This window comes from Coregonus clupeaformis, chromosome 16 (assembly GCF_020615455.1).
Source record: "Coregonus clupeaformis isolate EN_2021a chromosome 16, ASM2061545v1, whole genome shotgun sequence".
NCBI classification, from domain to species: Eukaryota; Metazoa; Chordata; class Actinopteri; order Salmoniformes; family Salmonidae; genus Coregonus; species Coregonus clupeaformis.
Genome location: NC_059207.1, coordinates 46,391,423 through 46,407,923, shown reverse-complemented (window position 1 = coordinate 46,407,923; position 16,501 = coordinate 46,391,423). Strand labels below are relative to the sequence as shown.

Below are 16,501 nucleotides of genomic sequence, written 5' to 3'. Positions count from 1 at the left end.
TAATCAATGGCTGACTGAATGTGCATGAGTAAACATGTCTTTGCAGTAACCTGTTATGTACAGCTTGGTATTACTCTGACACATTTAGAAAATCCAAGACGAGTTCAAGAAGTTTTGCTTTCAGCTTTTGTGTGAGACTGACAGTTGTTAAAGAAGTAAAGTGTGAAGACAACACAGAAATTACCAGGATGCGCAAAGAAACATTGGTACCTGGAAAATGAAAACGTTTCAATTTATTAAATAACAAAATAAAAACATGGGAAAAACTCGGAAGTGTATTATCATTTTCCCCATGTTTGCTTTGCAGCCATTTGTTGGGTTAGCTGCAGTAGGATGGTGGTTGCTATGCTGTTGTGTGTCAGTATGCATCAACTTTGACCAAACAGTACAGGATGTGGCTAATTCTGATTGGAGACTGACTGGTCCATCGTTTCTGAAAATTAAGGCAATTCCTGAACTGAGAAGAAACTAAATAACTGGCAGTTGGTTTTGTGCTACTGTCTGACATACCATAAATAACTCTACAATATATATATTTTTTACTTTTTAAAAACATTTTCAGTTAGTGAATCCTATCGAGGATTCTATTCTGAGGTTTAACAAACATCTACTCAATCTTTTGGGGAGTGCAGCTGTATTACCGGTTATTCAAAGTAGACAGCTATGATACAGGTGTTTCACACTTACTATGAATAATATTAATTAATGTCTATTCAACACTCATACAGTATGTAGTACAGACTGAAGGAAACATGTTTCTTTTTTAAAAGTCTGAGTGTACGTCACAACCCAACATACTGAGAATCTCGTATGTATGCAATATATAGAAGTAGAACCATACACCATTAATACAAATCTTCAAGACACTTGTGCATATTTTGTTAGGTAGGTGGTTTTGAGCTCTGCCATATTTAACCACCTTGGTGACAGAGTTGTAGCCTATCGTTTCTGTCCAGGTGGGGTTAGGGGTCAGGCTTGGAGTTGGCTAGGGGTCGTTGATGTGCCTGAGGCGAATGCGCTGGATGTAGCTGGCGTGTGCAGGGCTGTAGCGGCTGGGGAAGTCTGGAGAGCCTGTGTGCCGGGCGGGACTGAAGCGGCCACCAGCAGGGGACACCTGACTGCTGACAGGAGAGCCGTGTGTGAGGGGAGAGGCCTGATGTACCCTGGGTCTGCTTTTTACCACCACAGGGCTGGGCCAGCTGAAAGACAAACAGAAACAAAACCATAATTAGAGTCCGCATTTATTTGGTTGTTTCCATACGATAGCAACTTAAATTTTAAGCACTTGTCAATGTGTTTCCATATTTACAAGTTAACTTGCAGGCAATGACAACTGTTCATGTGCATGGAGGCATTTTTTGTTTTTGCTGTGAAGAATCGTCAAACCAACCTTTGCATGTCTGAAGAGGTGTATGTCTGCATTGTGCTTTTCCATTTCTGAATGCTGGGGAACTTCGAGGGGTCGATGTCTATGGCTTCTATTGCTGACAGGACCTCTCTGTCCAACTTGGTTGGTGAATCGCTGAAAGACAAAACAAGAGTGTTGGCAGATTTCATTTCTGTTGTTTAATTAAAAACCTCAGAATCTTCACCGTAATCCTCATCACTCACCCTTCAATGAAAAGTCCTCTTCTGATGTGAGGTGGGGTCCGTGCTAGGAACTCATGGGAGTTGTCCAGGGACGTATAGGAGCTGGATGATCCGGAGCTGCTCAGATCCCTCCCCCCGTGATCCCACGACTTAGATCTGGCGCAGAGCGTGCGCCCCGACACCGTCCCTGGCCCCCTAGTCCTCTGGCCCAGAGCCTCCAAGCTCTCCTCAGCCGTGAAGTACTCCTCCGAGCTGCCGCTTCCACCACTGGCCCAGTTTTCCACCTCTCCCTCCCTCACACACCTCTCCCTGTCCCCAGGCTCCAAGCTACAGCCCCTCTCAAACACAGAGTCCTCATTGGTGTCACCCCCCAGCGTGAGGCGGCCCACCCCGGATGCCAGTTCGTCCCGGGAGAGTCCCTCCCTGTGTCCCCCGCTCCTCCTCCGCTCCCTGTCCCTGGTAAGGCCGTCCAGCCCGTCCTGCAGGGACATCCTCTCAAACTCCACCATCAGGTTGGAGATAGGCGATAGCAGGCAGGAGGGGGACGAGGAGGTGCGGGGGGACCCCTTGTCCCCATTGTGAGTCCTCTCTGCCCCCGTGGAGGGACACAGGCCGTTGTTGCAGACAGGCGAGAGGAGGCTCTCTGACATGGAGGAGCTCAGAAGGTCTCGCTCGGCAGCTGTCTCGATGAGGTCATCGGCGCCGTGGTGGGAAACGGGCAGGATGTGGAACTCACGGAGGCCCAGCCCACCCACGGCGCCCGCCAGACTGTCCTTAGAACACGCTGAGGTGATGCTGGTGAGTGCCGCGTTCTGACGGTTCTTTAACTCCTCCAGGCTGACGTCATCACCCTCATCCAGGAAGGCCCCCACTGAGATGGAGTTGCAGAACTTTTTGGGCTTGACTGTGAATGGCAGAGAGGAGGGAAAAATGTTCATGTTAAGCTACAAGAAATACATTTACTGGTCAATCTAAAGTAGTATAGGAACATCAATTCAAGACTGTGATGGCTGCATCTCATCCCTCTCCTTTCTCAAACTTGATAATTGGAATTCAATACCACTGCTATACAGTTTATCAAGAGCAACTGGTGAGGATAACATTACCTGGGGAAGGGGTTCTGAAGCGGTTGCTGGTTACGTTCTCCCCTGCCTCTTCGTGTGCACGCTGACTGAAGTCCTTCTTGTTGAGGTACTCCTCCAGCTTACGGAGGCCGTCTGCAGACGACAGGTCTGTGAAACTGTCCAGGAAGTCCCAGTACTCAGCCCAGGGATGGCCCAGCTCCCTGGCAAGGACTCTGTAAGGGAACACATAATACACTGCGGTTGGAGAAGCATGCCTACATTGTAGTGTGTGTAAAAATGTATTCTTCCTTTTTTCGCTCGGGTTCTAAGATATTCAAATGTCAAAGTGACTGCACTGGTAAAGTAAAGGAGACACAGTAGAACATGGTTGTTGAACGTTGTGGACTTGTAGACGAACCTGCCCACTCTCTCTGCTCCACGGTCAGGGTCAGACTTCAGGATGTGCTGGAAGTGCCCCGCCCCGTCTCTGGGGGGGGTCTTCCACACCCGGCGGAACTCATCTGCCTGCAAGGAAGACACCAATTAATGTTACATACATCCTGTGTTTCTACAACAGCTTCCCACATGAAAATAAAGAAATAAGGTGTGAAAAGAAGACATAAAAGGAGTGAGGTGAAAGAGAACAATGTGATAATGACCTTAGATGGGCTGAGTGGGCCAGCGAATGCCCTGACTGCCATCACTGGATCCATGGGACTTCGTGTGAGCCTGGGAGCCAGCGAATGAGGAAGAGTTTCTGATGGCTCAGGTGACCAGGGAGCACCAATGACAGGCTGGGATGAGTTGTCTGTGGCCCTCAATAAGGGTATATAACAGCGATCTGTGACAGAAGAGAAGGTGTTATTGGGTAAATAGGTAAGAATAGGAAAACATAAGTCCTGTGATTGGGAGGCAGTGCACTTACCTTCCAAATAGTCACATATCTTCTGTTTCACCTCTTGGGTTTTGTTTTTTCTTTCACAAATAACCTGTCAGGGAAACAGAAGAATTTCATGAAAATCAAATAGTAATGTGGACTAATCAGCAGTCGGTAGCTAGTTTTAAAAATCTATATATATCTGGAGCAACTCACATCAGATGGTTTCTGGTCGTACTTGTTCTTGCAGTTTTTATCTGTATCAGGATGTGAACACAGGACATTCACCACTTCTGGACACCCGAACTTACAGGCAAAGTGGAGTGGTGTCTCAAAGCCCTGGGACAGACAACCAAAGTTAAACACATACAGCATAAACAGAGGCAATTCAATCCAAAACACACAAGTCGGTTACAGCTAAACCTAAACATGGAATAGGCATGCACTCAAAAAGTAGTTTCAAAGAGTTCACTTCATTAGTCCGTTTTTACAATTATTTTATCTGCATAGGGGAATAGGCTAAAAGGCTTATTCAGTGTTAAACCTACAAGGCAACAGGCAAGATACATATGGAGAGAGCCGGTGGTGTAGTGGAGGGTATAAGCAGGTATACGCTGTATACCCACTTTCTTTTAGTGGGCATTGTGTATACTCCCTCCTTAATCCCCACGATGCGTATCAAAGTAGTGTAGTGGAGGTATACGCCGTATCAATTAAGGCTGATAGAACAGATCAGAATGTTTAGCTTAAAATGTTGATCAACTATTATTTCTTCACATTTTAAGCGCAGCAATGTGCACACGGCGGTAGGCCTCACCGCAAATGTCCCAAAATGCAATTTGCGAGAAAACACTGTTCTAAAATGCGCACCGCACATGGACAGAGATGGAAATATCCACTAAGAGATTTAGAAAGAGAGACCTAAAAGATGAAACTACTGTATAATGGACTGCTAATTTGACTAAGATAATGCCTTTGGCTGCTAGACAATGAAAGAAAGTTGATTTGAAAACCAATTGAACAGAAGAGCACATATGAGAAAGTATTTATAAAATAATAATTTCTATGGTGGGATGATTTTGGCTAAATGCTACTTGAAGCAAGGTAAGACAAGCCTCATAATATGAAATAAAAAGTCCAGGTTTCAAACAATTAAGAAACAGGAAAAATATAGACGCTAATGATAGGCCTAACTATCTTCTGGTAGATGGAAAGGCTTTCCCAAAACCTTCTCAATTAAACATTAACTAGCTACAAAGTAGCCTATGCCTACCTGGCAGAATGATATCATGATTATTTGCATCAATCCAGTGGCTATTTGTTTTGCAAACTCCATCTCATGTGCACTACAGAAACACCGCTAACCAAAAAAAAAAACTCTGCTATGTGCTTACACAGTTGAATTAAAAGGTAGGCCTAACTACACACAAAAAGGGGAAAATCAGAAACCTGTGAATTTCTGACTCAGTTGACAGCCTCATTTATCTATTTCAATAGCAGTCCTACTATTAGCCTACTTGCACAGTACAGAGTGTCACTGTCCAAAAAAATTTCACACAGGTCGCCTTTCCTTCGCCGGGCACAATTTGAGTATACCCACTTCTCCAGGCACCACTACACCACTGGAGAGAGCAGTATCGTAAGTATACTCACAGCTTTGTCTGGAGTGTTGAGGTACAGGTCCACGATGTATCGGATGCGTTTCTGCAGCATGGCCTCCAGGTCATCAGGGTACATGAGCCTCATGAAGTCAGGGTTCTCCAGGGTGTCCAGCAGGAGCTGGGCAATCCCTGGCTCGTTCTCCTTGGCTGCCACGTGCATCACGTTGTACCTACACCCCTCCTGGGAACACACAGAGGATTTAATTTAGTGTGAGGAAAACTTTTAGGATTAATTCTTCTGCAAACTACATACCGATTGATTTCATCCACACCACATCATATCAATCTTCATCATTACAGTATATCAATCTGCTGCAGTAGTATAGGCTATATTAAGATGGAGCACATCCACTATAGATTATTGTTCCACCCTGACTCACCTGCACTACGGTGGGGTTGTCTCCAGAGCCGATGAGATAGCGTGGGTTGCTCCAGACCAGTTCACTGAAGGCCACCTCATCCCCCTTCTCCACAGCCTTCCTTAGCTTGGCTGTCAGATCCTGGCAGCGAGGGCTTTTGAAGCCGTTGGCCCTCTCCCTGTTGACGGTGTCTACCTCCATGACAGGGATGTTGTCTAGAGCGACAGACCAGAGAGATGGAGACAACAGATTAAAACAGATCAGCAGAATGCGATTAACAGCTTACTCGTTTGAGATTTGGACGTGTCCAAGAAATGAAATGCTATCCAAATACCCTTGAAAAGCACTGCCTTTGTGTATTTCTCTAGGAATTCTAAAAGAAGTACGAGCTAATAAATTGTCCTCAGCCCAACACTCACCCTTGCAGAAGACCAGGCCTGGTTTGACAGGAGAGACACAGGGGGCAAATTTACTGGGAGAGGGGTAGTAGTCACAGATCCCTTTGGCAAATTTCTCAGCATCCTCTCGACTGGAGAAGGCTTTAAAGCGAGCTCCTTTCATCATCTTAACAGCCTGAAGAGCCTCCTTCTTATCGCCATACACGTGGGCCCTCTCTGGAACAGGAAGAACAAATAAACATTGAAAATGTATGTTTAGATAGCTACTGATGTCTACCTACAAATAGAAACATTCCAGAATTGGATTTAGAATCGATCATGGTCAGATATGCCATCACAAGCAAAGCAGCTCAAAGTCTTACTACTGCTAAGAAAAATGGAGTCGCCATGCTAATGCAGAAGGCCATAAGGTGACAGATGTTCTATGGATCTCAACCACTGACTTCAAGTCAAAACAAAAATAACCCCTGAAGAGCATGATGTCAAATCAAACACAGCAACATAAAATGTTTGAATTGGACCTTGACTGTGGTGTGACAGCATGCAGGGTCAAGTTCATTCTCGTATCAACATAGCTAGCTTTCCAACAGTTCTCTGCCTTTGCATGTGAAAATAAATAATTACATAAACTTTTGACTGATTAACAGGCCAAAGTACATTTCAGGGATGGGTGATTCCTCACAAAAATTAGAACAAAGAAAGACGATGATTATTCATAGGTCTTTTGGAGGAAGGATTGTCGATATACATTTGAATCTTAAGCATAATAATTATGCTTTCAGATACAAATACATGACATATACACTTTATATACAAAAGTACGTGGACTCCCCTTCAAATTAGTGGATTTGGCTATTTCAGCCACACCCGTTGCTGACAGGTGTATACAATCGAGCACACAGCCATGCAATCTCCATAGGTAAACATTGGCAGTAGAACAGCCTTACTGAAGAGCTCAGTGACTTTCAACGTGGCACCATCATAGGATGCCACCTTTCCAACAAACCAGTTAGTCAAATTTCTGCCCTGCTAGAGCTGCCCCGGTCAACTGTAAGCACTGTTATTGTGAAGTAGAAATGTCTAGGAGCAACAACGACTCAGCCGCGAAGTGGTAGGCCACACAAGCTCACAGAACGGGTCCGCCAAGTGCTGAAGGGTGTAAAAATTGTATGTCCTCAGTTGCAACACTCACTACAGAGTTCCAAACTGCCTCTGGAAGCAACATCAGCACAATAACTGTTTGTCAGGAGCTTCATGAAATGGGTTTCCATGGCCGAGTAGCCGCACACAAGCCTAGGAACACCATGTGCAATGCCAAGCGTCGGCTGGAGTGGTGTAAAGCTCGCCGCCATTGGACTGTAGCAGGGCTGCCCAATTCCAGTCCTGGAGTACTGAAACACTTCTGGGTTTCATCCTCTCCTAATCAAGGAATAATTCATACCTGGGACACGAGGTGAGCGCAATTAACTACCAGGTAGAAACAAAAATAGAAGTGTTCGGCCCTCCAGGACTGGAATTGGGCAGCCCTGCGGTAGAGTATATTATATTAAACAATATATTTTAAAAATTGGCAAATCAAAAAAAGTATATTTTAAATATGCATGTTTATAATTTTTCTATATTGATCAATTAATGTCAGATTTTTAAGAATTGAAATCAAAGTACTACTCATAGCAGAGCAAGTGGTACAGCTTCATACAGTGCATTCGGAAAGTATTCAGACCCCTTGACGTTCTCCACATTGTTACATTACAGCCTTATTCTAAAATTGATTAAATAAAAATTCTAATCAATCTACACACAATACCCCATAATAACAAAGCGAAAACAGGTTTAGAAAGGTTTGCAAATGTATTAAAAATAAAAAACAGATATACCTTATTTACATAAGTATTCAGACCCTTTGCTATGAGACTCAAAATTGAGCTCAGGTGCATCCTGTTTCCATTGATCATCCTTGAGATGTTTCTAAAACTTGATTGGAGTCCACCTGCGGTAAATTCAATTGATTGGACATGATTTGGAAAGGCACACACCTGTCTATATAAGGCCCCACAGTTGACAGTGCACGTCAGAGCAAAAACCAAGCCACGAGGTCGAAGGAATTGTCCGTAGAGCTCCGAGACAGGATTGTGGGGAAGGGTATCAAAAAATGTCTGCAGCATTGAAGGTCCCCAAGAACCCAGTGGCCTCCATCATTCTTAAATGAAAGAAGTTTGGAACCACCAAGACTCTCTTCCTGGACTGGCCGCCCGGCCAAACTGAACAATCGGGGAAGAAGGGCCTTGGTCAGGGAGGTGACCAAGAACTCAATGGTCACTCTGACAGAGCCCTAGAGTTCCTCTGTGGAGATGGAAGAACCGTCCAGAAGGACAACCATCTCTGCAGCACTCTACCAATCAGGCCTTTATGGTAGAGTGGCCAGACGGAAGCCACTCCTCAGTAAAAGGCACATGAAAGCCCGCTTGGAGTTTTCCAAAAGGCACCTAAAGGACTCAGACCATGAGAAACAAGATTCTCTGGTCTGATGAAACCAAAATTGAACTCTTTGGCCTGAATGCCAAGCATCACGTCTGGAGGAAACCTGGCACAATCCCTACGGCGAAGCATGGGTGGCAGCATCATGCTGTGGGTATGTTTTTCAGCGGCAGGGACTGGGAGACTAGTCAGGATCGAGGGAAAGATTAACAGAGCAAAGTACAGAGAGATCCTTGATAAAAATCTGTTCCAGAGCACTCAGGACCTGAGACTGGGGCGAAGGTTCACCTTCCAACAGGACAACGACCCTAAGCACATAGCAAAGACAACGCAGGAGTGGCTTCGGGACAATTCTCTGAATGTCCTTGAGTGGCCCAGCCAGATCCCGGACTTGAACCCGCTCCAACATCTCTGGTGAGACCTGAAAATAGCTGTGCAGCGACGCTCCCAATCCAACCTGACAGAGCTTGAGAGGATCTGCAGAGAAGAATGGGAGAAACTCCACAAATACAGGTGTGCCAAGCTTGTAGAATCATACCCAAGAAGTCTTGAGGCTGTAATCGCTGCCAAAGGTGCTTCAACAAAGTACTGAGTAAAGGGTCTGAATACTTACGTTAATGTCAACCTGCCCGCTTGACCCTATCCCCTCCTCTCTTCTCCAGACCATCTCCGGAGACCTTCTCCCTTACCTCACCTCGCTGATCAACTCATCCTTGACCGCTGGCTATGTCCCTTCCGTCTTCAAGAGAGCGAGAGTTGCACTCCTTCTCAAAAAACCAACACTCGATCCCTCTGATGTCAACAACTACAGACCAGTATCCCTTCTCTCTTTTCTCTCCAAAACTATTGAGTGTGCCGTCTTTAGCCAACTCTCTTGCTATCTCTCTCAGAATGACCTTCTTGATCCAAACCAGTCAGGTTTCAAGACTGGTCATTCAACTGAGACTGCTCTTCTCTGTGTCACGGAGGCTCTCCGCACTGCTAAAGCTAACTCTCTCTCCTCTGCTCTTGTCCTTCTAGACCTGTCTGCTGCCTTTGATACTGTGAACCATCAGATCCTCCTCTCCACCCTCTCCGAGCTGGGCATCTCCGGCGCGGCTCACTCTTGGATTGCGTCCTACCCGACCGGTCGCTCCTACCAAGTGGCGTGGCGAGAAGCTGTCTCCGCACCACGTGCTCTCACCACTGGTGTCCCCCAGGGCTCAGTTCTAGGCCCTCTCCTATTCTCGCTATACACCAAGTCACTTGGCTCTGTCATATCCTCACATGGCCTCTCCTATCATTGCTACGCTGACGACACACAACTAATCTTCTCCTTTCCCCCTTCTGATAACCAGGTGGCGAATCGCATCTCTGCATGTCTGGCAGACATATCAGTATGGATGACAGATCACCACCTCAAGCTGAACCTTGGCAAGACGGAGCTGCTCTTCCTCCCGGGGAAGGACTGCCTGTTCCATGATCTCGCCATCACGGTTGACAACTCCGTTGTGTCCTCCTCCCATAGTGCGAAGAGCCTTGGCGTGACCCTGGACAACACCCTGTCGTTTCTCCGCTAACATCAAGGCGGTGACCCGATCCTGTAGGTTCATGCTCTACAACATTCGGAGAGTACGACCCTGCCTTACACAGGAAGCGGCACAGGTCCTAATCCAGGCACTTGTCATCTCCCGTCTGGATTACTGCAACTCGCTGTTGGCTGGGCTCCCTGCCTGTGCCATTAAACCCCTACAACTCATCCAGAATGCCGCAGCCCGTCTGGTGTTCAACCTTCCCAAGTTCTCTCACGTCACCCCGCTCCTCCGCACACTCCACTGGCTTCCAGTTGAAGCTCGCATCTGCTACAAGACCATGGTGCTTGCCTACGGAGCTGTGAGGGGAACGGCACCTCCGTACCTTCAGGCTCTGATCAGTCCCTACACCCAAACGAGGGCATTGCGTTCATCCACCTCTGGCCTGCTGGTTCCCCTACCTCTGTGGAAGCATAGTTCCCGCTCAGCCCAGTCAAAACTGTTCGCTGCTCTGGCACCCCAATGGTGGAAAAAGCTCCCTCACGACGCCAGGACAGCGGAGTCACTCACCACCTTCCGGAGACATTTGAAACCCCACCTCTTTAAGGAATACCTGGGATAGGATAAAGTCATCCTTCTACCCCCAAAAAAATTGTGTGTCCCACTGGCTATAAGGTGAATGGACCTATTTGTAAGTCGCTCTGGATAAGAGCGCCTGCTAAATGACGTAAATGTAAAATGTAAAATATTTCAGTTTTTGCTTTGTCATTACGGGGTATTGTGTGTAGATTGAGGGGGGGGGGGAACAATTTAATCAATTTTAGAATAAGACTAACGTAACAAAATGTGGAAAAGGTCATGGGGTCTGAATACTTTCAAATGCACTGTATGACACAACACCAACGTTTGCTTTGTAGCACCTACAGATTAAATAATATAGTCTAAAAGGAGGTCTGGGTAAGGCCAAAATGTCACAAATATTCTAATTTAAATTAATTATTTCTCAATTATGCTTTACGACACATGTCAAATATAAGTCAACAATCCTTCTTCCAAAAGGTCCCTTCAATGGATTAAATGTAGTAAAATAAAATAAAAATCATGGTCTTCTTTTGTTCTAGTTTCGTGAGGAATCACCCGGATATTTTACATCCGTCCCAGTGAAAAAACTGCGTCTTACCATTTGTAGCCAAGACATCTTCCCACAACGGACACACTCCATAGAACAACGTTGGTGACATTTGTGCTGTCTTTGAAGGAGTCTTTGCTTTAGACTGAGAGCCAGGGTCTTCCACACGGATATTACAAGGGGTCCTTGACATTACTGTCAGGCCAAGTTCCTCTTCCTCTGGGGGATTGAGCCCCATTCCGTAACCAAAGTCCACCTCATCACTGACAGCCTTAAGAGAGTCAGTGCCAGTGGGTGCTGATGTTGTGGCACATGATGGCACCGGTTTGGCCTGCTCTGCTGCACTGGCGGCCATTGCACTGCTGCCTGGGCCTGCAGTGGTGGCATTACTGCTACTGTCCGTCTCTGTGGCGCTGCTGCTGCCCTCGGCTTCTGCCAGGACGCGGGCCAACTTCCTCTCGAAGATGGCGCGGGTGGTAGCCGTGATTGGGCCGCACTTGAGGTCGGCCCTGGTGAATTCCTCTCGCAGCTCGTCTGCACTCAGCCCTCTCAGCCTGCTCAGAACCGCCTCCATGCTTCAGCTTGGCAACCTGCATGGAGGGTGGGGGGGGATTTGATATTCAAACTGCTGTGTAATGATATTGACACTAACAGTATAATACAATGATTAATGTGCCTAAGGCTACTTCTTAATCTTTGCATGGCAAGGAAATAGATTTTAAATGTATTTAAGAAGAATGAAAAAAACTGAACAGACCCCTTTTGAGCTTATTGATAACAAGTGCACCCTATTCACCCTGATCCCCTACTAGACAGCCCATAAGTATGGCTCTGCCATCAAAGGACAAAAAGGGGTAGCTGTAACTGTTTCAAAGACTGGAATAAATTATTTCTCATGGATATGAAAAACCCCTAAAATAAACCCTAACCCCACTGCAGCCCGCCTACGTGACGCTTGGTTTTTAAGCAGCTTCACAAACATGCAAGCCATAATGAACGGAACCGGCGATTCGAAAGCTTTGCGGGGGGGGGGGGGGGTAAATATAGGTTTGGATGGAATAAATCACATTTTAAACCCCTTTGTGTTCGATGTTTTTAAACATCACCGATTTCGGAGGAGGCGTGGGAATATTTAGAATCTTAATCGATTCAATCGCATGGTGTCACGCCCAAGTGCCATTCCTGTTATCTATTTTCGTGCATTAACAATTTGATACCTCATGTCTTCATGGTAATTTTACTGATATAATCTATTTTAACACAGACTTGATTACATCAGATGCCAAATGTATATCCCTACTTACCATACATCATCTTAATTGCTTTTCGTTCATGACCTGAAATATATTTTAATATTCAGCAGCAAAGAAACTGTTGAAACAGACAATGCTCAAGACCGTCTGGAATCGTCTCATTGTTTACAAGACATTGTGCGCATGCTCACTTCCAAGGCACCGCTCATGCCAGTGGGGGGGGTTTGATTATTCTGGCCCGGGCTATACCAGCTATGGCCCGTAACTTCATCGGGCGAAAAGGGGAGGGAGGAGAGCCAGTCTCAAATCGAACAGTAATCTGGGCCGCTCGCTCATGTTGTCAACAAGGTGCATCGTTCATAAACATAGAACATCTCTTATCCATAAAATAAATGTTTGCATTTTCAAACAAGTTTTCATTGGGAAGGCAGATAAAGCGTTTTAATCAAAAGCAATCACTTTTGCATGTGAAAACAGAATCCTACTCACATTACTACACGTGCTTAATTAAGTATATTTTGTTTTGAGCCGACTTCACCGTCGGACAGAGCTGGCACCTGGCTCACGCCCGGGAGGCAGCGCGGTTCCAAATCGAATGGAATAAACTTTCAGCCGGTGCAAAACACTCCTACACTAGCTAGCCTAGTTATCAGTCCAAACCAAGCTAGTAATGGTGATGTTGCTAGAAACCGTTCACTGTGCAAGCGATGAATCTCGAAAGGCAATAATCAAGAGACAATGGGCACCTATCTATAACACCCATCTATAATTGGGTTCTAGCAAGTTGGATTCATCTCACAATTGTTAGCTGACTAAATTAGCTAAGAGTTTACTTGCTAGCTAGCTACACCGGAGGTTTAGCCTAAAAGCTAGCAAGCAACACACTTCCCCTATACAACATTGGTCACTTTTGGCTACGCGGAGAAAAGTATACCTTCACAACATTAAAATCACTTTGATCCTTCAGAAAAACACCACCAGTTAGCTACCTAATTTAGCTAGCAGTGTATGACTAAGTAGCTAACTCGGTAGACGTACGCTAGTTACTGTACAACCAACAACAGTTAGCTGTGCCAAATGTAGATTGAGTAAACAGGTTGGATAACACATGGATATATTTTGTTAATGCAACAACTGGTAAGTTTGGACTTGAAAATGACAACATAATCAACGTACACCTCCTTGCTTTCCTCCTGCCGAGTCCTGTCCTCACCGCGGCGGTTTCAAAATGTGACGACAAAGGACCAAGGTTTTGACTAACATAATGCCTGATCGAAATTGAAACTGTACTCTGAAGTGAGCCATGCTAGCCAGCCAGCCAGTCATAATCAATCATAAAAAAACGATATCCTATTAACAAATTGGATATGTATCTCCAAATATAAAAGATATCTATGGAAAAGCTAGTTTCGAAAAAAAAAAAATGAAGCATGGGATCAATTAATTTACTAATTAAAGGTAATTTAATCAATTATAAGTCCTACAGCCCGTATAACTATCAAATGTTAGTGTATGAAATAAGAAAATGGATGAGCATTGACGAATAGTTCAACTTTATGAGAAATACAATTATATACAGTACCAGTCAAAAGTTTGAACACACCTATTTTATTTTTATTTATTTTTTACTATTTTCTACCTTGTAGAATAATAATGAAGATATCAAAACTATGAAATAACACATGGAATCATGTAGTAACCCAAAAAGTGTTAAACAAATCAACATATATTTTATATTTGAGATTCTTCAAATAGCCACCCCTTTGCCTTTAATTTTTTATTTTATTTTACCTTTATTTAACTAGGCAAGTCAGTTAAGAACAAATTCTTATTTACAATGAAGGCCTACACCGCCAAACCCGGATGACACTGGGCCAATTGTGCGCCGCCCTATGACAGCCCTTGATGACAGCTTTGCACACTCTTGGCATTCTCTCAACCAGCTTCATGAGGTAGTCACCTGGAATGCATTTGTGGAATTTCTTTCCTTCTTAATGCGTTTGAGCCAATCAGTTGTGTTGTGACAAGGTAGGGGTGGTATAGTCCCGTGTAGCTCAGTTGGTAGAGCATGGCGTTTGCAACACCAGGGTTGTGGGTTCGTTTCCCATGGGGGACCAGTATGAAAAAAAAAAAATGCACTCACTAACTGTAAGTCGCTCCGGATAAGAGCATCTGCTAAATGACTAAAATGTAAATGTCAAATGTGGTATACAGAAGATAGCCCTATTTGGTAAAAGTCCAAGTCCATATTATGGCAAGAACAGCTCAAATAAGCAAAGAGAAACAACAGTCCATCATTAATTTAAGACATGAAGGTCAGTCAATCTGGAAAATGTCAAGAACTTTTAAAGTTTCTTCAAGTGCAGTCGCAAAAACCAGCAAGCGCTATGATGAAACTGGCTCTCATGAGGACCGCCACAGGAAAGGAAGACCCAGAGTTACCTCTGCTGCAGAGGATAAGTTCATTAGAGTTAACTGCACCTCAGATTGCAGCCCAAATAAATGCTTCACAGATTTCAAGTAGCAGACACATCTCAACATCAACTGTCCAGAGGAGACTGTGTGAATCAGGCCTTCATGGTCGAATTGCTGCAAAGAAACCACTACTAAAGGACACCAATAAGAAGAAGATACTTGCTTGGGCCAAAAAACATGAGCAATGGACATTAGACCGGTGGAAATGTGTCCTTTGGTCTGGAGTCCAAACTGCCGTGTCTTTGGGACAGAGTAGGTGAACGGATGATCTCCGCATGTGTGGTTCCCACCGTGAAGCATGGAGGAGGAGGTGTGATGGTGCTTTGCTGGATATTTATTTAGAATTCAAGGCACACTTAACCAGCATGGCTACCACAGCATTCTGCAGCGATACGCCATCCCATCTGGTTTGCGCTTAGTGGGACTATCATTTGTTTTTCAACAGGACAATGACCCAACACACCTCCAAGCTGTGTAAGGGCTATTTTAGCAAGAAGGAGAGTAATGGAGTGCTGCATCAGATGACCTGGCCTCCACAATCACCCGAACTCAACCCGATTGAGATGGTTTGGGATGCGTTGGACCGCAGAGTGAAGGAAAAGCAGCCAACAAGAGCTCAGCATATGTGGGAACTCCGTCAAGACTGTTGGAAAAGCATTCCAGGTGAAGCTGGGTGAGAGAATGCCAAGTGTGCAAAGTCGTCATCAAGGCAAAAGGTGGCTACTTTGAAGAATCTAAAATCTAGTTTGATTTTTTAAAACACTTTTTTGGTTACTATTGTTCTACAATGTAGAAAATAGTAAAAATAAAGAAAAACCCTGGAATGAGTAGGTGTGTCCAAACTTTTGACTGGTGCAGTGTGTGTGTGTGTGTGTATATATATATATATATATATATACACACACACACACTGCATATATATATATATATATATATATATATATATATATATACAGTTGAAGTCGGAAGTTTACATACACATAGGTTGGAGTCATTAAAACTCGTTTTTCAACCACTCCACAAAGTTCTTGTTAACAAACTATAGTTTTTGCAAGTCGGTTAGGACATCTACTTTGTGCATGACACAAGTAATTTTTCCAACAATTGTTTACAGACAGATGATTTCACTTATAATTCACTGTATCACAATTTCAGTGGGTCAGAAGTTTACATACACTAAATTGACTGTGCCTATAAACAGCTTGGAAAATTCCAGAAAATGATGTCATGGCTTTAGAAGCTTCTGATAGGCTAATTGACATCATTTGAGTCAATTGTAGGTGTACCTGTGGATGTATTTCAAGGCCTACCTTCAAACTCAGTGCCTCTTTGCTTGACATCATGGGAAAATCAAAAGAAATCAGCCAAGACCTCAGGAAAAAAATGGTATACCTCCACAAGTCTGGTTCATCCTTGAGAGCAATTTCAAACGCCTGAAGGTACCGCGTTCATCTGTACAAACAATAATACGCAAGTATAAACACCATGGGACCACGCAGCCGTCATACTGCTCAGGAAGGAGACACGTTCTGTCTCCTAGAGATGAATGTACTTTGGTGCGAAAAGTGCAAATCAATCCCAGAACAACAGCAAAGGACCTTGTGAAGATGCTGGAGGAAACCGGTACAAAAGTATCTATATCCACAATAAAACGAGCCCTATATCGACATAACCGGAAAGGCCGCTCAGCAAGGAAGAAGCCACTG

At 44.6% G+C, this 16,501-nt stretch overlaps 1 protein-coding gene across 3 annotated transcripts; it reads right to left on the bottom strand.

Moving 5' to 3' along the window:
- Positions 1–207: 207 nt before the first annotated feature.
- LOC121585006 (ankyrin repeat and LEM domain-containing protein 2-like) lies at positions 208–13,574 on the bottom strand. Of its 3 annotated transcripts, none has more exons than XM_041901306.2 (13): positions 13,497–13,574; positions 11,119–11,657; positions 5,971–6,165; positions 5,573–5,766; positions 5,185–5,373; positions 3,748–3,870; positions 3,580–3,643; positions 3,314–3,495; positions 3,073–3,179; positions 2,697–2,887; positions 1,612–2,494; positions 1,391–1,522; positions 208–1,199 (listed from the first exon to the last, which is right to left on the bottom strand). In XM_041901306.2, exons 2-13 carry the CDS (start codon positions 11,639–11,641, stop codon positions 986–988), a joined length of 2,997 nt encoding a protein of 998 aa, XP_041757240.1. In that variant the 5' UTR covers positions 11,642–11,657; positions 13,497–13,574; the 3' UTR covers positions 208–985. The 3 variants fall into 3 exon arrangements, with proteins under 3 accessions (XP_041757240.1, XP_041757241.1, XP_041757242.1); XM_041901307.2 differs by lacking the exon at positions 13,497–13,574 and adding an exon at positions 12,372–12,662; XM_041901308.2 differs by lacking the exon at positions 11,119–11,657 and having other exon boundaries at positions 13,497–13,561.
- Positions 13,575–16,501: the final 2,927 nt, after the last annotated feature.

Coding starts and splice junctions, on each gene's coding strand:
- LOC121585006 (XM_041901306.2), bottom strand. CDS start 11,641: ATGGAGGCGGTTCTGAGCAGGCTGAGAGGGCTGAGTGCAGACGAGCTG. Junction 1,523..1,611: donor AGAGGACTTTTCATTGAAGG/GTGAGTGATGAG, acceptor TTTGTCTTTCAG/CGATTCACCAACCAAGTTGG. Junction 1,200..1,390: donor ACCTCTTCAGACATGCAAAG/GTTGGTTTGACG, acceptor TTTGTCTTTCAG/CTGGCCCAGCCCTGTGGTGG.